At 34.4% G+C, this 27,419-nt stretch overlaps 1 protein-coding gene across 4 annotated transcripts in view; it reads left to right on the plus strand.

Moving 5' to 3' along the window:
• Positions 1 to 26,385, plus strand: part of LOC149804007 (cytosolic 10-formyltetrahydrofolate dehydrogenase-like) — an 88,135-nt gene extending 61,750 nt beyond the window's left edge. For all 4 annotated transcript variants that reach the window (XM_089953870.1, XM_089953868.1, XM_089953869.1 and 1 more), the window contains exons 17-25: positions 434 to 521; positions 1,432 to 1,525; positions 6,595 to 6,694; positions 9,479 to 9,577; positions 10,532 to 10,697; positions 15,212 to 15,317; positions 17,839 to 18,038; positions 19,294 to 19,363; positions 19,864 to 26,385. In XM_089953870.1, the coding sequence (XP_089809996.1) occupies positions 434 to 521; positions 1,432 to 1,525; positions 6,595 to 6,694; positions 9,479 to 9,577; positions 10,532 to 10,697; positions 15,212 to 15,317; positions 17,839 to 18,038; positions 19,294 to 19,355 (915 nt within the window). In that variant the 3' untranslated portion in view covers positions 19,356 to 19,363; positions 19,864 to 26,385. The remainder of the gene's footprint in view (positions 1 to 433; positions 522 to 1,431; positions 1,526 to 6,594; positions 6,695 to 9,478; positions 9,578 to 10,531; positions 10,698 to 15,211; positions 15,318 to 17,838; positions 18,039 to 19,293; positions 19,364 to 19,863) is intronic.
• The last annotated feature ends 1,034 nt before the right edge of the window (positions 26,386 to 27,419 follow it).

Below are 27,419 nucleotides of genomic sequence, written 5' to 3' on the forward strand. Positions count from 1 at the left end.
AACTTTGTAGTCCAGCCACTTAATAAAAACAAATTTTAGCATTATTACATTACCTGCTAATATTGTATTGCTTGAGCTAGGTTGATATAATTGTAAAGTTTTAGTTGTAAAAGGAGTCATAATCATCATAGATGCGCCTGGGGATTAGACTAGGAACAGTAGCAGAGATGCTCTCAGGGCATGTAATTGTGTAACTTGTGCAAAATGTGTAGATTCTCACACTTGGATGCCCAAATTAATTCCACAAATGTGAAAATGTACTCTTCGCATTATACAGCTTTATTCAGTCATTCACCCTTAAAGTACTGGTAGAAATATTGTAGTGCTTGCCATGATGTGTATTTTTTCATTACTGTTTACAAAGTCATTGACCTCGTCATTAAAACTGATGAAGCCTGAAATGCCTTTATTCTATTTTTTGTTGTTGTTACAGGTGACACCTTTGACAGCTCTAAAGTTTGCTGAACTCAGTGTAAAGGCTGGATTCCCACCTGGGGTCATCAATATTCTACCTGGGCCAGGTGAGTTATGCCTTATATTCTAATCATAAGTGTAGCGTTAAACAGTTTTATATGACTGAATATGGAGTTAATCTTTGATTGAAGAGATATTCATAACTTACGTCCCTGTTTCTCCCTTGTTACTTACACAGTGCCACTGGTGTCAAGATTTTATGACATATTTTACAGGTTTTGAGATTAAGTTTTGGCCATTAAAGTGCTGCCCTGTAATGTCCAAACTTTGTGTTCAAAAATATTTTTAAAGTGATTTTGTAGGAAATTGTTCCAGTCATGGTCCACTTTCTTTTGTCATTAAAATAACACATGGGATGTAATTGTTTTATATGAAATATTTCCAGTTTTGTTCAATAAAGATTCATGATGAAATTGAAAATTGCAAGTTCTATGAATTCCATGCATTGCAGCGAGTGAGTGAGTGAGAATCTAAAGTGGTAATCCTAAAAGAAACATGGAATTGTATATACCTGGGGTGGAGTGAGTGGTTTGGGAATCGAATGTTGGGTAATTTGACATTTGAGTAAATATAATAATATTAATCATAATATGTTAACAAAAATTTGGAAAATATCGCTTTGCTGCAAATTTTATTATAAATAATTTTGCTTTGGATTGCATTCAGAAAAGTATCTGCTTAAACTGTGGAAAATCTTGAATCTGGGTCATCTTAACATGCTTCATGTCTCATGATACGTTTTAGCATCAATTTATGTATTGGCATCCTGATTGCCAATATTTTGATACTGTAATAATGTAGCTGTGCATCCTTCATGATCAGCAATTATAGTGCTCGGTGATTTTCAGATTTTCATTGTTTTTTTTTTGGTCTCCAATATTTCATTGATTCAGTTTTTATAAAAATTGTATCTTACAAAGACAATAAAATAATCATGTAATCAAAATTGTTTTACAGGAGCATCTATTGGTCAGGCCATGTCCGAACACCCTGACATCAGGAAGATTGGATTTACAGGTTCTACTCCCATCGGCAAGACAATCATGGAGAGGTACAGTCATGAAGATGTTAAGGATGTGTGTGAGAAAGATATCTTCAAGAGAGGATAATAATCACATTGACTGCAAGATGATGATGATGATAATGATGAATACAAACAATTAATTTAATCTTGAGGAGTTTAGAATGGATTTTGATACCACTTATTGTATTATTATTTGATGTATTATTTTTAGTTGAAATTAGTAGTTAATCTTGATTAATTGTCTGTCCTAGGACAGTAATAAAAAATGAAAGGGAAGGGTTTTTTTTAAAATTTGGATGAGCAAGTTTAAAAGAAAGTTTAAACATAAAAGTACAAAACAAAATTTGTAAAAATTTGGATGCCGCCACAGGTGTTTACCCGAGACCTCGTGTTTAACAAGCATTCAGAAGGAAAGACAAATGTGTGTGTGTGTGTATATATATATATATATATATATATATATATATATATATATATATATATATATATATATATATATATATATGTATGTATGTATGTATGTGTATGTGTGTGTGTGTATATATATATATATATATATATATATATATATATATATATATATATATATATATATATATATAAAGATTTCTAAGATTGGTAAAAACATAATACATCGAAACAAAGAGGAAAGTACATCCTAATAATTTTTTTTTTTTTTAATACTCTCTGCCATGTGTATGGTGGGGGCATATTGTGCTAACCATGACCATACATCCAGTTCCATCTGTTATTTCTGGTCATTAACGTTTGAATATGTCATGGAACAAAACCAAATTTTGTTTGAGGTTTTACATTAAAAGTTTGATAATATATTAATTTATTTTGCCATTTTCCAACATAATTTAACAGTTATGACCATGTTTGACTTAGAACTTTGAAATTAAATTCAATCATATTTGTGGGTGTGTCCATGTTGAGAACATATTGTGTTAGGAAAACATCACTGCTTTGCAGTTACAGTCCTCCAGAGTGAAAACAAGATGTTAACCACATCATTTGGCTTTTTATAGCAGTGTAAGTTGTTAAACAAGATCTGCTTACCTAGATAAAGTTAGATGAGTGCAGTCTTCCATTGTGTCAGATACTGTTGATTCATCAGGTACTAATCCTCATGCCGTGTTAGCACTTTCTTAAGAGGCCTCTCTCCATTATGCGTCTTTCTCAAGTCTGAATGTTTTCTTTATCCACTGTATCTTCATTATAGACCATCTCAATAGTCTATTTTGTCATAGAACAAACACCATCTTAACTCTGGTCTGATGACCAGTAGCAATATGTTTCAGATGAACCATTGTTTATTCTTAGTAATTAAATCATTTCTCTCTGGCATGTAATTCATTTCTCATTATCCACTTTACTGTAAGCCTAGTGTGATTCTTGGACTAATTTTACCTGTTTTTGCCATTCTTTTGTTGACTTTAATTACAGATAACAAATGGGGACCATGAGCCATGTAAATGTTTTAAGCTGTCAGAAGCTAATCGACCCACCTGCATTATCAGATGGACGGGTTTCAAACAACAGTTTTCCAAAGGTAGCAAGAAAGCCAGAAATCAATATTCAAGAAAAAATATGTGGATGCCATCAGCTTTGCTGCTACTACTGCCTTGGTAGCAAACTGTTTAATCTCGGTCACTCAAGTCTGAGATTTTGCTGATGAAAAAATGCATGTGCCAACATAAAACTACCACACAATGCAGCAATATCATCAATGGCCACTTTGCCACTCTTTTCCAGTCTTACCAGCCCTGAACAGACTACCAAGCCAGTGCTGGCGTGGTACAGTGACCCACACTGTCTAGCCCAGGAAAAACCAATACTCCGCATACACCCTGATCTGTCACTTGAATGTCAGTACTGAACGTTGGGACATGACATCAGCTGGTAAGTCTCAACATTGTCTTGACTTGCGCCCACTGTCAGGGGTATGTCTAGGTATGTTAATATGTCTTACCAACATAACAAGTTTCAAACCCGAGATGCAAGTGGAGTCTGATACCAAGTTACATCACTAACAGCCCTAGCCCTGTCATGGAAGCTCAGGGCACCTAGCATTGGATTTGGTGATCAGGTCTTTTTGCTATCCAGTACTAGATCGCTGGAGACAGTTTGGACCATTCAGTCACTAACTCCATCTCCATCATGTATCAGTTTTGGTGATTTCCCCTTTCCTGATGCACACTACCAATTTCAGGCTGGAGATTACTGGATGGATACTCTTTCCCAATATGGATAGACTTCCAACCACTTTTGCTATCTCATCCGACTGCTTTCCCCATCCAGTCAATTCTGACCTCAAAGACTCGACATTTGCAAGCCCCATATTTTCTGTTGATTTAATAATGTACAGGGAAGATTCTACCTTCCAATGCATTTATTGATAAAGTCTTCCAACTATTTCAGAGTTCATTCCTTTTCTTACTGTTCCATCACTGGCCGCTTATAAAATTCCCACACCTGTCAACAAAAATTTAACCAAGAGAGACCAGTGTTTCTTCAAACAGATATTACAGTTTAGACAGGTTGCTGAGATCTTGCTTTTCTATTAAAGACAACCTAAGGAACCCAGCATCAACAGGTATTTCTTTTTATAGCCATGATTTCAGTTTAACTTTAATCCAGTCTTCTACAAAACAAACATGCTAGTTTTAACATGCAAATTCAAGTGTTTGACAGATATTGCAAGTCTGGGAATGTTGAAACCATCTCTCATTCCAAGACACACAGGTGGTTCAAACCATTGTAAATGTTGGTTCCATCTGGTCTCATCAGCTGTCTATCAGGAACGTGTGGATAGCCTAGCTCCACCATTGAGACCTCCATTGACAAGCATGTCTGGGGGTCACTCTTGTGCATAGTTCATGTGCAGAATTTGCCAACTCTGAACTCACTTTTCAGTTCCATTGCTGCTTCCACTCATGTTCAGCTCATGCCTTCCTATAAAAAGTCACCATGCGGCAGCCCTAAACCTTTTTCTTTCATCGATCTTTTGTTTCACTGCCAGGGAAGTAAGCCCTTTTCAGGCTTATTGTCCAAGAATACTAGAATCCATCTTTTATTTCCAAAGAGGAATCAGAGAAATAGGAAGAACCCCATTAAGGTACTCTTGATCAGAAACCCTTACTTTTCAGCAACAGACAACATGGCACAATGAAAGAAAAATGGATTTTGGCCCATTTACTCAACTGGCCACCTACCTTCCTTGACAAAATGATTCCTTGCTTGCTTGCTGCAACCCTTTTTTGAAATCCCAGTAGTAGAAAGGCTCACCATAGTCTTTTTCCTCCACAAAAGGCAGTAGAAATCTTTTGCAGCACAATTGTACTGAGATTCTATTCCCAATAATCACAGGCGAACCCAAGCTGAGGATATATATCGAGAAGTTGACAATCAACCCTATCCAGAAGAGACTGTCTATGATCAGTTTAGACTTCCAAGATGCATATCTTAATATTCCTGTTCACATATCTGCCTGAAAGTGTCTGAAACTTGCAACAGGGACCTCATAAGCCAGTTCAGGGCTCTCCCATTCAGCCTGCATCTCAGTCTCTTGGTGTTGTTCAAGACCAGTAGGATGTTAATTGATGCAGGAATCTTGTGTGGGGCCATGGAAGGAACATTGGGCAGAATTCATGTCATAGCATGTGAACTGCAGATTCCTCTCTCACCATCACTGGATTGGCAAATGAAGACTGTGCTGTGAAATTGAATCCATAATGTCAGATGAATACACTGATAACAATATATCATGGGTTAAGTGCAGCTTGGGCGTCATTTGAATTTTGTATCTAACAAGTCTGCAAGTTCAGCATGGGTGGCATTGGAATGGTACATCAAACAAGGCTACAGGTTCAGCGTGGGTGCCATTTGAATAGTGCACCAAACAAGGCTACAGGTTCAGCGTGGGTGCCATTTGAATAGTGCACCAGACAAGGCTACAGGTTCAGCGTGGGTGCCATTGGAATATAACATCAAACAAGGCAACAAGTTCAGAATGGATGCTGTCAGAATGGTATATCAAATGAAACTACAAGTCCAATGTTGTTCGGATTTGGTTATCTCCAGGCATTCACTTGCATCATATTGTTCCCATAGTGTGCATCCAGGACTAGACTGTCACTCTATCTGAAATCCCATGGCTTGGTCTTCATTCAATATCACTATGCAAAAGCATCATTGGTCTGAAACTAATGAGAATGGTCAGGCTTGCCAGGCACATGCTATATGCCCAGGACAAAGATGTGGCAGGTATTGCCATCACCAAAAGCCTGGCACTACCTATATTGAGAAGTTGTTTCTGGCTATACTGGAACTAAGATAACCATATGATTTGAGATCCATGGCCAGTTCAGGGGTAAGAATATGTATCGTCTTTCATTTCTTATTTAATTTTTGTATGTATCATGATCAGATAATGTATTTCAGGAAGAAACAAAATTTTAGTCTGAAACCTACTCCTTCAGTAACACTTGCAGATCATAACAAGCCTTCCCTGCATGCATTTCTGCTCCAGTAGTAACTGAGGATTGGCTTGATTTGGTGCCAAGCCTTTAATTTGAAGGGAAGCCACTCTTGTCATCAATCATCACTGTATGTAAATTTTGTAACACATTTATTGCTAACACAAGCCTAAAGACAATTTAAAGTCTGTTTTCACATGGGAGGATTGGATTGTGAGGTAGTGGATGTTCTCTTAACATATTGTCAGGTTGGTATTAGCAGATAAGCATATTTTACCTCAAAAATGGTTTGTAATTTATGGTAATTTTGTTGATTGATTAAACTTGCCTCTTTTAGATTGTTCTTGCCTTCATTGTAATGGCAGATTATAAAAGAAAGGTCATTATTTTTATGAAGCCTGCATTGATGGAAATTTGACATGGTAATCACTTTTACATCTATGTGCATATCTATACTTTTATCCATGCATCTGTTTACACTCACTTTTAATGATTTGATGTATGCCTTTTCCATCTGAATGATAGGTGGGGTTGACAAAAATGAATATTTTGCACTTAAGTTTTTGATATCTTTGATGAAACTTGTAAAGAAAATTTGTTATGTTATAACTGCAGTTGTGCCAAAGTCAACGTGAAGAAAGTGTCCTTGGAATTGGGAGGAAAATCTCCTCTGATTATCTTCAGTGACTGTGATTTGGACAAGGCTGTGAGAATGGTGAGTATTTACGCAGACTAGGATGGTATTATTTCTTAACCCACCTCTGACAAGCTTCTTACTTTTTTTATCTAAATGTTTTACATGTGATTTTTTGGAGGCAATACTGGGTCAGTAGGTCAAAGTGTGTTGCATGGAGACCCCTTGTAGGAGACTACTGGTCAGTAGGAAGCAGGTCAGTGTGATATGACGTCACAAATGACATCATTTTATCATGGAGTCACAAAATATTTATGGACCTTGCCTTTGCATGAAAATCGTATGAAAATGTGTTGAAAGGGTCATTAGAAGTAATTTTGCGAGATATGATGCCTTATTCAGCAAGTTCCCTACTGACCACTGAGCGAAACTGCCAGCCCCCTGGATGATGCCAGCTTATTTCACGCCAGATTTGGGCAAACAATGAGTAACCAGTCCATTTTGCCAGTGGGAGATTTAGGTATACCAAGTAAATTTAATCTACAAATTATATATGTTGTGATGTTAAAAGAAATAAATAAAACCAAATAAAAAATAAATAATGTTGCAGTGTCTGATGACACATATAGCTTCTGTACTAATTCAACTCCCAGAGAATGGGACGCAGGTTGCCAACTATTCTAAAGTGCACATCCATACAGGTCCATGACATATCACCTCTGCCCACTGGGGTTTGAGTCTCAAATCAGACAAGGTGGACATGTAAGAAAACTTGCCAGTAGCTTCCATTGGGTCGGTGGTTCTTCCCAGGTTTTTCAAGGGTTCTTTCTGCACCAAATATACTGGCTGCCATGTGTAGCTTATTGTGTGTTGAAAAATGGCATTGAACAAACATACACAGAAAAGCTCCAAACAAACAAATGACTCCCATAGGACATCTATAAAAGCACAATGACATGAAAAATTCTGAAACTTTTGAATTTCTGGATGCTCATGGTCAAACCTATATTTCTTAATATTGACCCATTCTTGATACAGCATTCTGTATGGAGAAACCTGTTGTCTCTCAGCCTTTTTTAAAGATCTAGATATGTTTGAAGGACATGTTTCAATTCCACACCCAAAGGATCAGGTGCTAGTTTTAGTAATAAATATTACAAAGACAGGTCTGGGAAGGGACTGAAATGCCATCAGTAGAACACGGTTTTAATTTTTTTAGTTACCAATAGGATGAGTTGTCAGAAGATTCTTTATCTAAAATTTAACTTTACAATATCAACCTATAATGCACAGTCAAACCAACATATATTTTATCTTCAACCATTTCTAGACTGCTTCCCATTCTTCCATATATTTTGAACCACAAGTTCTGGAAGCCACCAGAAGCTTGAAAACCAACACAGTCAAGGAACAGAACTAGTCAAAACGTCTTTGACACTATCAAATGAAAACAGTGTTTTAGAAATAGCTGGATTACAGAATTCACTTGAAATATGAAAATGGGATGCATGCTAAGACCATGTTTGATCCAGTTCCATTTCCCACAGCTACACTTCATCTTCCAACAGACCTAATTTCATTGTTACTTTTGAATAGTACAGCCTCATCCTTGGAGGCTGGGTCTAGTTCTGATACTGTCATTGATGACAAGTCTGTCGATGAGGATCATGACTTTTATATTTTATATGGACCTGTCATCAATGGCAGCAACTAATTCTGAAGCTTAGCCACTAGATGACGTTTTTATAGACCAACATTCATCATTGTCGTGGTCAGTAAACAGTGGCCATGTTTTGCTTAATTTAATAAATGGGATAGATGATATAAATATATATTTTTTGTTTTTTTTGCATGTTCCATGTTTCATTATATACATAACTGTACAAAGAGCTGATGTTGAAGTATACAAGTATTTACCATTGAGGCATTTACTAAATTTTATCTTCTTTTACAATGAAATGCAAGACCAGTTGGTTATGGACAAGACCAACCAGCAGCATTTTCAGGTTTCTGATTCTGTGGGCAAGTTTTGGGCAAAACTGCTACTGACCCAGTATCATTTTCTGCTTGGTTACTGTACAACAAAACAAGTTAATAATAATGCCAAGACACTTCATTTTTTGTAGTCTTGGCATAAAAAGATGGGTCAGAATGTTGTGAAAACGAATCCTCCCTGTTCCACATCAGCAGGAAAAGTAATTATGCAACTAATCAAATATCATGTTTTCTGACTGTACCAGTATTTTTGTCAAGTCCCTTCGTTGTGTAGAAAATTCTTCAGTTTCTTTTAAACAAAGGGGAGAATTTCCTCAGGACATTTTTGGTTCTGAAATAAACATTGCCTTAAGGGCATTATGGACAAGTTATTGCTTTGAGGGTAGGAGGATAAATTTCATATCTACATAGATTACTTTTCTCACTTGTTTTATATATAAAATGTTATGTTCAGAGTTATTTCTTCTTGTTAGAAATGTCAAGTATGCTACACAAATGAACCCCTTAAGAAACTTGACAGATACCTTGTACATAAATGTATGCTAACATTCAGGTTGAAAATATTCTGTTGTTACTATAACATTTGTAAAAACAAGATAGGGAATTTTTAGAACAGTATTTGTAAGTTATTTTTATGCTGATTGATATATAAACTATTTTAAAAGAGAAACTTGTTTATCATTACGCATGAAGATGCACTATACCTTCCAGATAAAACATTGCCACTGACCCTTTATGCTTCATTTTGGTGGTACGATGTATATTGTGAAGGTGAAAGTACATTAAGCAGCTAATGATACAGAAATACATTTATTGTATTTAAATCTTAATTTAAATTTATGTTGAAATTCTATTTAAAATTCTCACCAGGGATGTGGAGCAGTATTCTTCAATAAGGGAGAGAACTGCATTGCAGCAGGGAGACTGTTCGTGGAGGAGTCTATTCATGATGAGTTTGTCAGGAGAGTGGTAAGTATAAAGATTCATTAAATATCTTTTTCTGTTGTTAGGCTTGAAGTAGGCATTATGAAATGCAGCTTTGATTGATAGGCTTGAAATGGACTTTGAAATGCAGGTTTTACTGAGAGATCTGAAATGGACCATTATGAGTGCAGGTTCGACTGACATGTTTGAAACAGACAATATGAAATGCTGGTTTGACAAGTTGGAAATAGACTGTGAAGTGCAGATTTGACTGACAGGTTTGAAATGGATTGAAGTGCAGTATTGACAGTTTTGAAATAGACATATGAAATATGGGTTTGACTGACAGGTTTGAAATAATATGAAGTGCACATTTGACAAGTTTGAAATAGACAAGATGAAATATGGGTATGACTGACAGGTTGATTTAATGTGTTAGAAAAACATTGATCACTACATTTTATTTCTTTACATTTGTAAAGTACAAGTTATGAAATTTGGATTTTGGAATAAATGTAACTTAATAATCTCTCCATTTTTTATTATTTATTACTGGCTGGATGTCCCAAGTCATAAAACAAAGACCTCAGTTTAGTTATTGGTATTGATTTGAAAGGTTTTGCTTTTATTTGGTTTATTTGTGTGACTTGAAAATAAATATGATTTATTATGATTCAGTTTACCTGTATTTCAAGCTTTTCATATTTACATGCATTTTTATATCATTTATTGTGATGTGTATCTTCAGAACTAATGAACAATACTTTTGGAACAGATGTTTGTTGTGGCTTAGGATAGAGCATATCTGATATAATTGGTGACACCAGAAAACTACATAATGTAGCAATGTGTAACAAAGTTGTTTTACTGTAGCTGTTGCATTTGTCCATGATATTGTAACCCACTTTTCACATAATTTATGGTCCAGAGAATAACATAGTAGTGACCTACTTCTCACACTACTTTTGGTCCCAGTTTAATAAATAAACTCCTTTTTAGGTTACAGAGATAAAGAAGATGAAGATTGGTGATCCACTGGATCGTTCAACGGACCATGGACCCCAAAATCACCGGGCTCACCTGGAGAAGTTGGTACAATATGTACAGATTGCAGTTAAAGAGGGAGCCACTCTTGTCTATGGAGGAAAACAGGTTGAAAGGCCAGGTAATTGAATTTATTCTTTAATTGAAACTTGTAAATTGACCATGGTTTTAACTCGACTGCTCACAGACCAAAAGAGCTTATGGGATCACATGTCATTCATTGATCACAAGTTTGTACTAAACTACTTAAAGGATAGCCATGAAACTTTACACACACATTTATCCCATGGTCTTGCTGGTCCTAAATGAAAAGCACTGCTCAAACCAGTATGGCCACCGTATTGGCCATCTTAAAATTTTTTTTAATGCTACTCCTTATTAAACAGAAAGTCAAATTTTGACATTGAATTTTCAGTGCAAGACTCCTTTTGATGTGTGGTGGCAGTCTTTGGACATCCAGTATGACAGTCTTGTTAACTCCTGAGTAAATCATCATATCAGAATGCGAAGAAATGGTCTTGTCTTGCATTCTGGGAAATTGTTTTCAGCCAGTAGACCATCATGCCCTTTGAGTGACTCTTGTATTTTTCCCATTCTGTGATAAAGAGGTATAAAGGCAAACCAAATATAGTGAAATTAACCTAAATAACAACTTCATATTCAAAACACCTGTTCATAAAGGACACTTATGGGAATCCCCAGTTCCTGTACAGTCATTTTTAATATTTAAGACATGTGTCTAATAGTCCTGGTCTCTGACATCATTTTTCCTGTGATATCTGATCTCATGATATTGGAGGGCCTTAGAGTCAGCCCCCTTTGGAAAATTAGAGAGTTTGTTATTAAATTGCAATTTTATAAATAGATTATACTTGCCTGATGTGGAAAAAATATTAAGATTTATTGACCTTGTATGACAGCACACTAAATTTTTAATGAGCACCTATCTGATCAAGATCATTTTCTGTATGTGGTTGCTTTATCTCTCTGCACACCTGAGTTTTATATAGCAACAAACAGCTTGCATATCACCAAATTCTGTCGTGAGATGGGAAGGAAGTATGCATCAGGCAAGTATAATCAATTCAGACAATTGTAATTTGATAACAAATTTCCATATTTTATTTCATATTATACTTCCCTTTTAAGAAATATTCTCATTAGTCCAACAAAATTATATTTTGCTTTTGATTACATTGAATTTTTTTGTGGTTGTTAGGTTGGTACAAACTTGTTTTTTTTTTGTTTTTGGTCTGGACAGATTTAAGTGAAGCATAAACTTGAAAATTAGCATCATTTGCATCCTAAATTTAACTTGGATAAATAACTGTTATATTTCTTTGTTAATTTTTTTTTCTCCGGAAATGATTTTTTATTATTATACCAAATCTATCCCCTCACCAACTGTAGGGTCAGCAAGAAAAAAATAGGGTCAATGGTATAATCAGAACAACACATACTTTATTCGGTCTTAGAATGATTAAAGCCTTACCTAATGGGTGGTGACTTTAGTGATGTGTAACTACTTTTGCTTGTTGTATCATTCCATGATTAAAGCCTTACCTAATGGGTGGTGACTTTAGTGATGTGTAACTACTTTTGCTTGTTGTATCATTCCATGATTAAAGCCTTACCTAATGGGTGGTGACTTAAGTGATGTGTAACTACTTTTGCTTGTTGTATCATTCCATGATTAAAGCCTTACCTAATGGGTGGTGACTTCAGTGATGTGTAACTACTTTTGCTTGTTGTATCATTCCATGATTAAAGCCTTACCTAATGGGTGGTGACTATAGTGATGTGTAACTACTTTTGCTTGTTGTATCATTCCATGATTAAAGCCTTACCTAATGGGTGGTGACTATAGTGATGTGTAACTACTTTTACTTGTAGTATCATTTCCTTGATTAAAGCCTTACCTAATGGGTGGTGACTATAGTGATGTGTAACTACTTTTGCTTGTTGTATCATTCCATGATTAAAGCCTTACCTAATGGGTGGTGACTTCAGTGATGTGTAACTACTTTTGCTTGTAGTATCATTCCATGATTAAAGCCTTACCTAATGGGTGGTGACTATAGTGATGTGTAACTACTTTTACTTGTAGTATCATTTCCTTGATTAAAGCCTTACCTAATGGGTGGTGACTTTAGTGATGTATAACTACTTTTGCTTGTTGTATCATTCCATGACTAAAGCCTTACCTAATGGGTGGTGACTATAGTGATGTGTAACTACTTTTACTTGTAGTATCATTCCATGATTAAAGCCTTACCTAATGGGTGGTGACTATAGTGATGTGTAACTACTTTTGCTTGTAGTATCATTCCATGATTAAAGCCTTACCTAATGGGTGGTGACTTCAGTGATGTGTAACTACTTTTGCTTGTTGTATCATTCCATGATTAAAGCCTTACCTAATGGGTGGTGACTATAGTGATGTGTAACTACTTTTGCTTGTTGTATCATTCCATGATTAAAGCCTTACCTAATGGGTGGTGACTATAGTGATGTGTAACTACTTTTGCTTGTTGTATCATTCCATGATTAAAGCCTTACCTAATGGGTGGTGACTTCAGTGATGTGTAACTACTTTTGTTTGTTGTATCATTCCATGATTAAAGCCTTACCTAATGGGTGGTGACTTCAGTGATGTGTAACTACTTTTGCTTGTTGTATCATTCCATGATTAAAGCCTTACGTAATGGGTGGTGACTATAGTGATGTGTAACTACTTTTGCTTGTTGTATCATTCCATGATTAAAGCCTTACCTAATGGGTGGTGACTTTAGTGATGTGTAACTACTTTTGCTTGTGACAGCTGTGGTGGCTTAAATAGTTAGAGCATCCACCTCGGATGTGGAAGGTCATGTTTGACCTCCTGCTGAGTCATACCGGAGACTTATAAAAAAAATGGTACTAGCAGCTGCCTCACTTAGCACTCAGCATTTAAAGGTTAGTGTTAGGACATGTTGGCCTGGTGTCAGGATAATGTGACTGGGTGGGGCTTGATGCTTCATGTCTGTGGCATGATGCCCCCATGCTTGACATCACTATAAACTGCCACACTGCAGAAATTGTAGCAATATGACTCAGTTGTTTAAAGCTATATTAAAAATCCAAAAAGACACTCCATCTGACATCTGCTTGTAGTATCATTCTTTTATGCTCATTTAGTGACGTGCAACTACATTCGCTTATAATGCCCAACGTATTTCCGAAGTCCAACAACTTAATTACATATATAAAAATATTATATGCATAGCTTGTCTACCATTATGTATCGTACATACATTACAATCCACTCATTGTAAACACTGAAAACAGTCAACTATGTAAGTCAGTAACCTGAAAATAAAATGTTCATGTTTTTTCTATTTTATTTTCTTCTCTCAGATGCATTAACGTCAGATTTGATCTTGATCAGATAGATGTTTACTTAAAATTTAGAACGGATTGCAAACTATGCAGGAGAAATAAATTCTAATGTCTTTTTTGTATCAGGTAGAATAATTATGAAATAAAAATACTTTTATGGCCCAACATAGTGGCATTGTGCTAGCTTATATTGCATACAGTAACTTGTGCGGTGTGGAAATTATGAAACTTAACAGTTTCAAAAATGTAATTTATTATAATAATTGATCAGTTTTGTCTTGTCAGCATTACTTACCTGTCGCAGTCATTAGGTCTCTTTTTTAAAAGTATTAGTTTTCTAATATCAGTATGACAGTAGTCATTTAAATCAGCAATACTTGTGAAAAACTTGCTAAATGAGCAGGTGATGGAAAATAATGATGTTGCATAACTAATAAATAAAGTAATTGACCTGTGCAATTTTATTATTTCTCAGGAGTCTAGGTTACAAAATACAAGCTGGTATACACTACCCTATTTGTGGGAGCTGACAAAGGCTCTGCCATCATTAGATCAGACATCTTAGGCAAAATGATGTCAGAGACTTGTACTTCTAACATGACCTTTATAAGACAGTTTCACCAGGTTAAAGAATGACCATTACAAATATTCAGAGTAATGATTAGTGAACTTATTCACAAGTTTAAATGGTTACTGGGCAGTTTAATGCTTCAATGTTTACTAGGCATTTTAAGGCTTAAATTTCTACTGGGCAATTTAATGCTTAAATGTCTACTTGGCAATTTAATGCTTAAATGTCTACTTGGCAATTTAATGCTTAAATGTCTAGATTAATTCTTAAATGTCCACTAGGCAGTTTAATGTTTAAATGTCCACTAGGCAGTTTATTGTTTAAATGTCCACTTGGCAGTTTAATGTTTAAATGTCTGCTGGGCAGTTTTATGCTTAAACATCCACTAGGCAGTTTGATGTTTAAATGTCCACTATGCAGTTTGATGTTTAAATGTCCACTAGGCAGTTTGATGTTTAAATGTCCACTATGCAGTTTAATGTTTAAATGTCCACTATGCAGTTTAATGTTTAAATGTCCACTAGGCAGTATTAGAAACAATAATATACAGCTTATGTGCATGTATTTTATTCCATGTGCAACTTAGAAAGTTAGAAATGACAACTACCTCATTTTTTTTCTGCTCCTAATTTATAGGTTTCACTCCACATTTAATTGGCTATTGTGAGTTGTTCCGTTCCTTATAGGTTTGTTCATGACGCCAACGGTGTTAACAGATGTAGAGGATGGTACACATGCAGCTATGGAGGAATCTTTTGGTCCAATCATGATCATCTCCAAGTTTCAGGACGGGTTGGTATCATTTGCATAAGACGTTTGTTTATTGGTTATTGGTTATCTTCATTGTACAAGTTTAACTTGTACTACACACTTTAGATGGCTGTCATGTCTGCTTGATGTAGGTTTTGAGGTGGAGAAAACCAAAGCACCTGAAGATAGCTACCTGCCATGGTTTTAATGGTCACATATCTTTTTACATCTCTCTCTCTCTCCCCCTGTCTCTCTTTCTCTCTCTCTCTCTCTCTCTATATATATATATATATATAGCCTGAAAGGGATAGTACAGTCAGCACAAATTGTAAATGATAAATATAAGTTATGTCACCTAATCCATAGCAGAAGATGGTTGGGTGGGTGATCAATTTTTGGTTATTTTTAAGGCCATATAAATATTTTATGCACAGTTGTTTTATTTCTAATAAGTCAAAATCTGATAACTGATCAGTTTTTATGTAGCAGATATTACCTTTTTTTTTTAAAATACTGAAAGTACCATATTGTGCTCTCATTTATTTGTGTGAGTATTGGACCATTCGTCCATGTCCGAGAGAATTGGACCATTTATTTGTGTAGGATTGGACAATTTGACTATGTCTGATGGAGTGTGCATATGTTTTTGCATTTTTAGTGTAGCTTTAACCATTTGAGTCATATCACTACAATGTCTGCAGTGTGGCAGTTTATAGCAATGTCTAGCTCTGGGGCATCATGTTGCAGACATGGAACATCATGTCCCACCCAGTCACATTATCCTGACACCAGGTCAGTGAGTTGTAACACTAACCTCTTAATGTTGAGTGCCAAGTGAGGCAGCTGCTAGTACCATTTTTATGTCTTGGGTATAACTCAGCTGGGGTTCAAACCCACAACTTCCTGCATCTCAGGTTGATGCTCTAACTACTTAGGTCACTGGAGCAGTATTATATCTGATGGAATTGGACCACTTATTTGTGTGAGATTGGACCACTTGTCTATGTTTGATGGGACTGGACCATTTGTTTGTGTAGGATTGGACCATTTGTCTGAGACAGATGGAATTGGACCATTTGTCTATGTTTGATGGGATTGGACAATTTGTTTGTGTGAGATTGGTCCACTTGTCCATGTCTGATGTGATTGGATCATTTATTTGTGTGGGATTTGATCATTTTTCTATGTCTAATGGAATTGGAATATATATTTGTCTTTTCTTTATCAAGAGTACATTTTTGTTTGTTCTTTAGAAGTTAATATTAGTTATTGAACTCGAGGCTTGAGAATCTATTTTCAACAATTTAAATAAACTTGTTTTGCTTTTCATTTATCTTTTGTACCAGCTATCAGTGTACAAGTAATTTAGTGATAAGTGTTAATGAACTCTTTGAGCTAATTTACTGTATTTGTGTTGTATATTAAAACAATTTGCACTTTAAGGATTTAATGTTTGTTACTCTTTTTATTTAAATGTCTTTTAAAGATTTCTGACATCTTTATTTTTTATCTTGTAGGATTAAATGCTTATGCTATTTACATGGGTTTTTTAATCTCTTTGAACTTTTTTGCGATCTTTTTTCTGTCACTTTCAATCAGCACTGTATAACTGGAATTAAAGGTATCTCTGGTAGCTTACTGGTCTAAAGTTCTCGCCTTTACCAATCACTGCCCTCTCACCTCTGTCTGCGTGGGTTCAAGTATCGGACTTGGCCAATGTGAGGTATGTGAGAAAGCTTGCTAGAAGCTTCCAGTGGGTCAGTAGTTCTTACCGGTGCTTTCCAGGGTTGTTCCTTCACCAGACATACTGGCTGCCCAGTATGGCCTATCTTGTGCTGAAATTTGGTGTTAAACTCAAAACAACAACAACATGCCATTAAACCCTATACAAGCCAACATACTGTAATTTTTCTTACCTTCATGTTTTTCGTACATCAGTCAGTAAAAATAACTTTTTTGTACTTTTGTGGCTCATACTATGTTTTTGTCTTGTTGAAAATATGCCACTTTTTGTACATAAGAATAATTTTGATTTTAGCAATAATTAATAAATGCACACAGAATCACAGACATGACAGTATTTGATTAATTGGAGTCTTTATATACACATAGTTACAAGTATATTTAAATGTTATTGTCTTGAAGGTGTTGCATTGTCCAGTATATCTTTTAACAGACCAGGTGATAAAAGCCATGTAGAAAAGTCATTTGGTTCTCAAACATCTGGCTTCAAACATCTGGTGAGGGATGGAGTTTTTATTTTTTTCTTCTTCAAAACTACATGCAGTACCTGAAAGGGGCAGAAACCCAGTAAACACAAGGTGTAAATGATAAATATGTTGTGTCCCATTGTCCATCGTGGAAGATGGATGGAAGGGTGACTCTTTTTTTGGAAGGGCAATGCAAAGATTTTATGCACAGTTTTTTCATTTCTAATAAGGCAGAATATGATAACCGAACAGTTCTTTTTAAATGTGCCATATATTGGCTTATTTGAAGAAAAAAAGTACTAGAGAGTGCTTTGTTTTTGAAAATTGACTTAATTAATTTTTATTCTAATCAGTGATATAGATGGCGTGATTCAGAGGGCCAATAACACTGAGTTTGGCCTTGCCTCAGGAGTCTTCACCCGTGATATCAACAAAGCCATGTACATAGCTGATAATATTCAGGCTGGAACTGTCTTTGTCAACACGTACAACAAGACTGATGTTGCTGCACCTTTTGGAGGATTTAAACAGTCAGGCTTTGGGAAAGATTTAGGTACGTGCCTAATTAAATTTTGATTATCACAAATAATGTCAACTGTTGTGGTGTGAAGATGAGAATCTTTTCATATAATCACTTAATATGCACAGAAAACTTATCTGCTTGTTTTGATATTTACTGACATGCTGTAATGTATATTCCATGAACACGATGAATTGCTATGTTAGAAATGTCATGTTCATGATCTTTAAACCATTAGATCTGTCTTGCTTACATGTAAAGTCCAACTGAAAACAACATTGACCCTATTATGCTGTCACATAATGCACTGGCAGATCAGGGTCTGTGTAGTTATTCTGATGATTACTCCTAACAAACTGCATAGACCCAGATCTGCTGGTGCATTATGTGATAGCTGGTCTGGGTCTTTGCAGTTTGCAGATGGACTTATCTTGTGAGTAGGTATGGTAAATATCAATTTATTATGGATAGGTGGTTCAAATTTTGTCTCGTCTTCAAAGCCTAAGCAAAATATAGGATCATTTTTCCAACAGTTTTGGCATAGGTGTCAGTCTCCATTGGTTTCTTATTTAACTCATTTTCATTTTTATATATAATGTTGTATGTTCAATAATGAAATTTGACTGTTGTATTCACTGCAAAGGGATCACAGGCAAGGGAGGTCATGCTTGTCATATCCACTGATTACATAAAGGTTTTCATTTCTCTGACACTTGAAACTTGACAGTTGCATTTATCTTGAGGTATCAGAGGGATCTACTTTTCTTGCTCTAGTGACTGTGCAAGGCATTATGCAACAGTGGAGCAAATTAGACATTTCATTCTGTGGAATTCTTTTTCTTGTCCATTTGATCTTTCCTTCTGTCTCTCTTTATGTTATTTTTTGTTATGTTGCATCTCCAGATGTACAACTTCTTTGTACGAAAGGAACAATACAAATTAGGTTGCAGTTTGAATGAGACATTTATCAGTAACACCATGGCTAAGTGTTGGTTGATTTCAGATTTCCAAAAGTGAATACTCTCAGAGTTGGGTTGGTTTGGCGGAGGGCACGCCAAAAAAAGACCCAGCCATGAATCAAGTCTTAGTATCAAGTATTTATTACATCTGCCTTACATTGAAACCAGGATCTCCTGTTCCCTCTATGCGACTAAATCTGGAATGACTATTTCTGTAAAAAGTGGCTTGATTTTAAATTCTTAAAACAATTTTTTTTAAAGTTCTTTCCTTAGAGAAGTAGTTTTCTTTATTAACTTTTTTCTGGTTTTTTTTTTTTTTATAACCACAGGTGAGGAGGCATTGAATGAATATCTGAAGACCAAATGCGTTACTTTGGAATACGGGCAATAAATTGCATGGTGAGTAGTTTCCCATGTCTTATAGCATCGAATTTTGTCAAATTAATTTCTCTTTGAAACAAGTAGGAATGCTTTTTCCACTAAGTTTTGACTAATAAAATATTGCTTATCTGGAAGTTATCAGGATTTGTATGACCCACTACAACACTGCTACTCTTGTCCACATAACCATCTTTCAGTCCATCACACCTTGGTTTTATTTTGTGTTTCAAGGCACTGTAGTGGGGCATCTGTATTCTATGAACACATTCCATGTTTAACATATTTACATTGAATTTAATATAATCTAAACAAAACATTGGAATCCAATTTTATTGGACTTCTGGAGACCGATAAAATTTATTATTGTTGAATAGAATTTTCATAATAAAGGAAAGTCGTTTCAACATAAAGTACCAGTCTTGTGTAAATCTAATATGATATAACTGTTTCATTGTGTTTGGTCAGAATGACATTGTATTAGACTGAATATTTACAAAATGATCATTGCATTCTTTTAGGACTTGCATTGTATTGTGAAGAAGGAAAGATGGCAAAGACCAGAAGAAAATTGATCCAGTATTTATCTTTTCTGCAAGTCCATTATACACACAATTACAAATCTTGTCCATTGTATTTTTGTGACCCATGTAACAAAGCTAGTTTAGTGTCACACATGGAACCATGGTGATACATTGGGTACAAAGGAATACTTGAATGTCAAAACAGCTGCACTGCTTTTGTTAACAAATAAAAAAATAAAAAAATTGCTGAAAAAAAAAACTACTGAAATTGGGTGCTACTAAAATGGATGTCATCAAATCATTATTTTAATCTTGTCATTAAAGACAAAGTTCAACTTGATCAAGCTAAGTTTTATAAGCTCTTTAAAAAGAGATATACTACTGATTATTCTGAACAAACTGCATAGACAAGGATCTGCCAACACATTAAACAATGGCAGATTTGGAGTTGGAACACAGCACATATATCCTAACCTCCATGAAATATCATTTTATCCTGCACTATGGCATTTGAAGTGTTATTACCTGATGATTAATCAAAGCTTTTGTTTCAGTCTCAGAAAACAGGTTTATTGAAAGGACAGGTATCTGCAGTTAGTTAGATTTTCAGGTCCATTAGAATCCATTGATCTTAAAAGTACAATATTTCTCCTAAGTTCAGGCGACCACAGGTTTATCTTAGATGCGACATTCTTGGATATTGTTTTGAAAATATTTTTTGAATTGGGAAGGGTATTATCATTAACAATGGACTTGTTATGAGAGATCTGATACAATACATAAAAAAAATTCAGTGCTCTTAAGTTATAAAAAATTTTTGTATGGTTCTATTCACAGTAATGCTGATTGATACATTTTTGTGTGTGGCTGTAGGAGTTTATTTAATACTGCTTAGCTCGAAAGAAGTGCTAGCATTTTCATAATTATAGATATTAGATATATGAAATTGCATTTATATTTAAAATTTCTAAAATAAGTGATACCCAATATTTTTCATGTTATTTTGCATTATAACAATGCTTTTCTATACTTGTTAATGGTGGCAGGATGTATTTTTCTTGAATCTTACTAAAAAGTTATCCCCAAATTCCACAAGTGCCAGGTATTGTTGGTTATTTTACCTCAATTTGTACAAATATCTGTACATGCACAACAACAGACATTCGCGCCGATTTTGTAGTTTTAGATGGAATGTAATTGATTTCACCACTTTTTCCACTTCTTTAGTCAAGATTATATTTTGAGTCAACGTGATATCGAATAATTTCAGGGCTTTAAAGTTTTGGAAAAGGTACTCAATTTTTTTCTTACACGAATTTGTCTTTGAAAAGACATTGTATAGTTATGATTAAGGGTGGAAATGATATGCCTCAGTCCAGATACGATACATATCATGAATACATTACCTGTGATACATAATGATACATGTAAGGAACAAAAGAGGCAAGTGACTAATAATATTTTGTGGTTATTGAAGTTAAAAGTAACTTTTATGGCATAAATGTCATTTTGAATCTAGTCACCATATTGAGTATTGATGTATCAATTGGTCAGTGAATTGTTTCATGCAGTGTGAGTAATTATTCTACTTCTGCCCTGTTTTATTCAGTATTGGAAACAAGTATTGACTGTTTTCATGTATTTCAGTCATAATATTTTTGTGTAGTTATACATTTTTTTAGATGTGCCATGTATTCTAGTTTAATATTTTCACAAACAAAAATTATGTACTTTCTTGCTTTTTTGTGTTTAATGAAACAAAATAAATGAGTCTAATTTTCTCAGACTTTTAACAAAATGATAGCAAAGATTTGTGAAATACTGTTTGACAAAGTAAAGAATGATTTAGGGAAATTTATTTGGAGTCAATATCAGCATGACATTTCCTTGCTTGGAATGCATGTCATTAATGCACTTCACAACAATTTGCAACATTAATGAAGTCCTTCCAGAGCAGCATTTTAAAATAAATCACTGATTAGGTTACTGAGGTTAAACACAAATATATATGCATACATCTACTGAGATATAAATTTCTCAGATTTGTATATGGTATAATGGATTTATTGTGTGTAATAAACAAGTTACTGGCCACTTTCACAGAGACACTTTGCGGTGAAGATGGGTGGCAAGCTTTTCTTAGGTGGAACTACTCATCAACCTCAGGTAACAACCAATACACATTCAATGACTGATAAGAATAATTTTGTGAATACGCATCCAATTACTGATGGGAAAAATTAGATGAATACACATCAGTGACTGATAGGAATAATTATTTGAATACACATTAAATCACTGATTATAATAATTGATGAATACACATTCATTGACCATTAAGAATAATTATATGAATACATATTCAGTGACTGATCAGAATAATTATATCAATACAATATTCATCCAGCCCATGTGAGTGGAAAGTGAAGTGTAGTGGTCACGTTTATGTCACTGCTGTCATCCTCATCAGCAATTTATTAAGGTTTGAGTTAAATTATTTCATGCAAGAGTTATTGTCCCAAGATATGCCTCTTGATAGAGTTGCATCATATTTTGCAAGAGTCATTGTCCCTAGATGGTTATAGCCCCTTAATAGATTTGTTTCATTTTGGCATGAATCACTGCAAAACTAAGACCATTGAATCAATGGCTTGCTCACAAGTCCTTTTTACCTTGTGGAAATGTTGCAGTAAAAAAATTAATGTTTAGGATTTGTTTAAAGTAATTTTCTTTAAATTTGTTTACATTGTCTAAAACCCATGGAGAGTTTTTGTTCACACTTGGGACAATTCATTATGAAGTTAAGTCAGTTCAGCTGCTAAAAGACTTTTGATAAGTTTACTTATCACAATTTAAAACTTTCTGGCTTGATTTTTAACAAAAATTATATCAAGATGTTAATTTTGTTATTGGCATGGATTGGTATAGTACATTTACAGTCATGGGGATATTATAAATCATTTCATACATTATTTCTAGTGCATAACACACAACCATCTGTGAATAATGTAGATCTTAATTACACTGTTGCTAGGGTCTACACTGTTTCTTATAATGATGAGTTTCAGGCAGAGAAAATTGATTCGTGGGATTTGATAAACAGATATGAATATTGTTGGGATGGATATATTTTTATTGTATCTGATTAATTTCTGAATCCAGTGTGAAACAGTAACAAGAAACCTTTACATGAAAATATAGAGAAATTTAGATGTGCATGTTATACTAGGAAGCATTTACTTTCATAAGTTGAATGCTAATTATATGCAGTAAAACTTGGCTAACTCGGACCTGATTCACTCCAATACTTCGAGTCACTCAAGGATTTGTTCTGTCCTGCTGTAAAAAGCATTATTTACTTCAATACTGTGGATCACTCAAGGACTTGTTAAGTCATGCAGTTAAGCAGTTTCAAACATTAATTACCCCATTATGGTCAATCACTCAAGGACTTGTTCCGTCCTGCTGTAAAAAGCATTATTTACTTAAGTACTGTGGATCACTCAAGGACTTGTTCAGTCCTGCAATAAAGCAGTTTCAAACATTTACCCCATTACTGTGCATCATACAGTAATGTGTTTAGTCATAATGTAAAAGTGCTTTTTGTTTGAAACATTTAAAAACTCAAAATGACAAAAAAGAAATGGTTGCTCCAGCAGTAATTTGACCTTACAGGTTCTTTTGTATAGAAATACACACATCCATCTTTCCATTTGCTTGTACTGTAGGAGCATTGAATCTCTATTGTAAATCTTAGTACTTGTGAAATAATTTTATGACCTGGGTATATTGATTTCATTAGCAAGGCATTCTTTTAAAATGCTCAGAAACTTGCCAATATGGAAGCCAGAGAGATGATGCAGTGATTTGAGAATTGTAGATTGGATCAGTTTTGTAGTTTGTATATTATCTAAAATATGGCAGCAAGTAAATTGTTGAACAAGTTGCTTGTCAGGGAGCCACGATGGCTCAGTGGTTAGCTTGCCAGAATTGTGACCAAAACGGATGTGGTATTGAATCCTTCCATCAGACCAGCCTGGGTCAGTTACCATGGTATGTCCTTCAGCAAGGCACTTTACTTTTGCAAACAGTTTTGATAATTTTTAAATGTTGGAATTTTCAATTTGATGTTGCCTTTGTAAATTTATTTTTTGTGGAAGTAACCAGATCAAAAAATTTAGTATAGACTAGTCATGCAAAGCATAATTTTAATACTTTGTAATTGTGTGTTGTAAATTTTCACAATGAACATGTATTGGGGTGGGGTGTTTTGTAATGATGTCTTTATATATATATATATATATATATATATATATATATATATATATATATATATATATATATATATATATATATGAGGAAATTTCTGCATCATACAATTTAAGGAAATTTTGGATTTTGACAAATTAGTTTAACTTGTGTAGTTTTGTGACTTTTTAAAAATTTGCTCACTCTATGGGTTGCAGAAATTGCAAAAATAAAGACTGTCAGAAATTTCCCATTTTTGTATGTTAATGTGTTTTTTTTTATACAATAATGGTTGCATAATATTTTGCCAAAAATGTTCTGTTCTTCTATTTTTGTTGATCAAAGAACTAGGTAAAAATAAAGATTTACAGGTATAAACCAGAATTACCCCTCATAATTTTCTTATTTTTGATTCCATTAGGTTGAATTTACTTGAAATGCGTGATATTTGAGTGTACACTTGAAGTTTTGTGAAAACATATCAGACTATTGAAACAGCATTATCTGATGATTTTCAGTCATCGAAAATGTTGAATTTTTTTTTTTTAAATAATTGAAATGCTTGTTTATGCTTGTACATGCACATATTAAACATTCTGCATTTTCATGTATCTTTCCAGTAACATTAATCTGATAAACAACTTGTTCATGCCAGTCATTAACAAAAATATTTTTGAATATTTCTAAAATGTTCTATGAGAAGAGATGGTATACAGAACTTCCACATGTGTATTTATGTCAGCATGTATTCATTGCTCTTCACTGTGTGGTCTGTAACCCTCGTTTACAGCATCTGTTTGGACAATATTTGTTATAATGTGGATTAATCTTGAGACTAAGTTGTGTCATCTCTAATTTGGGCTGCTGAGACATGTTTCTTTGGTTTGTTAAAAACTCTTGTCCAGGTTTAAATGCCCAAACCTTTGTTCCAATTTTTCACCAAAGTTGTATGACGGTAGTATGCTTGGATGAACATGTCTTGCAACAAGGAAGGTCATGTAAGAAGCATTACAGATCTAACCTTGTTGTGTTGTTGAAACCTGCAGATATCTACTCTGTCTATTCAAGTGTCATTTTGGTTTTAATTGAAGTGATTCCCATTACTACATCTCATTGCAGATCATCATTCAACTTTGTAAAAATTCTTAGCAGAACATAACAATCTCAAATAAATCACAACATTTCAAAAGTCATCTTGATCTGTTAAAGGCAAAAAATAAAGTTACAAAAAATTTTATATATCATTTACTATTTCTAAAAAGTAATTTATTTCTAATGTATAAAAGGCTAAATTTTTATTAATGAGAAAATGAGACCCCTTACCGGTGTAATGATTGCTTTTCATTTTAGCAATACTTGTATGTTACAAAGTTGATATGTTGACGTATCATCTATTCACATGAGGGAGTTTATATTGGTTGATTCCAGTCATGTTTGAAGTGACATCAGATCTGATTGTTTAAATTTAATCTAATTTAATGATGGAAGTATTGGCATTGAGTTGAATCATGTATCACCATAGCTGTGGTTATGTATCATAGTTTTGATCATGTGAGACCATAGATGTGATCCTGCATTACCATAGCTATAATCATATATCACCATAACTGTGATCATGTATCACCATAAATATAATCATGTATCACCATAGCTATTATCATGTATCACCATAGCTTTGATCATGTGAGACCAGACATGATCATGTAAGACCATAGATAAGATCATGTATCACAATAACTATAATAATGTATCACCAAAGCTATGTATAACCATGACTTTGATCATTTAAGACCATAGCTAGTATCCTGTATCACTTTAGCATGTACAGTGCATCACTATAGCTATGGTCATGTATCACCATAGCTAGTATCCTGTATCACTTTAGCATTACAGTGCATCACTATAGCTATGGTCATGTATCACCATAGCTAGTATCCTGTATCACTTTAGCATGTACAGTGCATCACTATAGCTATGGTCAAATAACATAATAGTTATGATAATTTAACATCATAGTTATGATCATGAATTAATGAATGCTAGTGAATATTCATAAAAGATATGATTCTTTTTATTTGTTAAGTTTAATAATAACGTCTTTAATGTGAAATATGAGCCATCATTCCTTTTGCATTTTATACTAAACAATATTTTCTTGACAAAGATTTTTTGAAGGATGAATTTAATGTTTAATGTGAGAAGGTCTTTAATACACTACTAAAGTGCCATGTGTTGTTGGTTTGAAATTAAATAAAAACAATAGCAAATAGATTATTCCTCTTGTATTTTCTTTCTAATTCTAAAATTGTGATCTTAAAATGCAAGATATGCCATACTGTATATATCAGGGGTTTCAAGCACGCAGCCAGCCAAGTTGTATCCTGTGGCCCACAAAATGATTGGTGTCTCAAGGTGTCATGAGAGATAACAAAGGTGGTGCAGCCCTTGGGCCATCGAAAATACCCTCATGCGGCCCTAAGGGTGGTTTGAGTTTGAGACAACTGCTGTATATTTTGGTCTATGCAGAGTTGGAAATGAAGATTATGTGTGGATGCATATAGGTAAAGATGGATGTTAACAGCACATCCTCATAATCCTGTTGATCAAGAGGTTATAGTCTGAACACCTTGATAACATTGGGAAATGTGTGAAACATTTTCAAGAAATACAAACCTTTTTAAGCTTGTGTTGAAGCATGACGACAAACTTTGGTATGTGCATTTTAAAAATTTTAAACATAAAGTTTAAAAAGTTTTTTTTCTCAATACAACTAATGCAGTTGGTTGTCAGCATGATAAAAACATTCAATAACAGGTGTTACCCTGTGTGATAATGGTAACCATGTGCTTTGTGTTGGTGAATTGGTGCAATGGCCAAGGTCAGTATTACAATCCCCTTCCTGTCATTGCAGGTTTTCCTCAAGTGACTGATAATCACATCATATCCATGTGCTGTTCAATTTATAAACAAATTTCCTATTTCCAAAGCACAGTCATTATTAAAATTATAAATTAAAAAACTTATGTGAGATAATTCAAAGTGTTTATTTGTGAATTTTTTAATTATAGGGAGTGAGTTTTAACTTGCTATGACATTTGATTTTAACTATATAACTAGGCAGTTAACTTTCTGCTTTGACCAACATTGTTCAAGAACCATACACGTGTCTGTCCTTACCCACTGATGCCAGTACCCTGGGTCATAACTTGAAAACTTTTGTATTCCACATCCTATACTTTATGTGATATTTCTTGGCATGAAATGGACAGGTCATTTATGCAGACAGCTTATTCCTATGCACTAGG

Source organism: Sinohyriopsis cumingii, chromosome 3, assembly GCF_028554795.1.
Source record: "Sinohyriopsis cumingii isolate HCF-2022 chromosome 3, ASM2855479v2, whole genome shotgun sequence".
NCBI lineage: Eukaryota > Metazoa > Mollusca > Bivalvia > Unionida > Unionidae > Sinohyriopsis > Sinohyriopsis cumingii.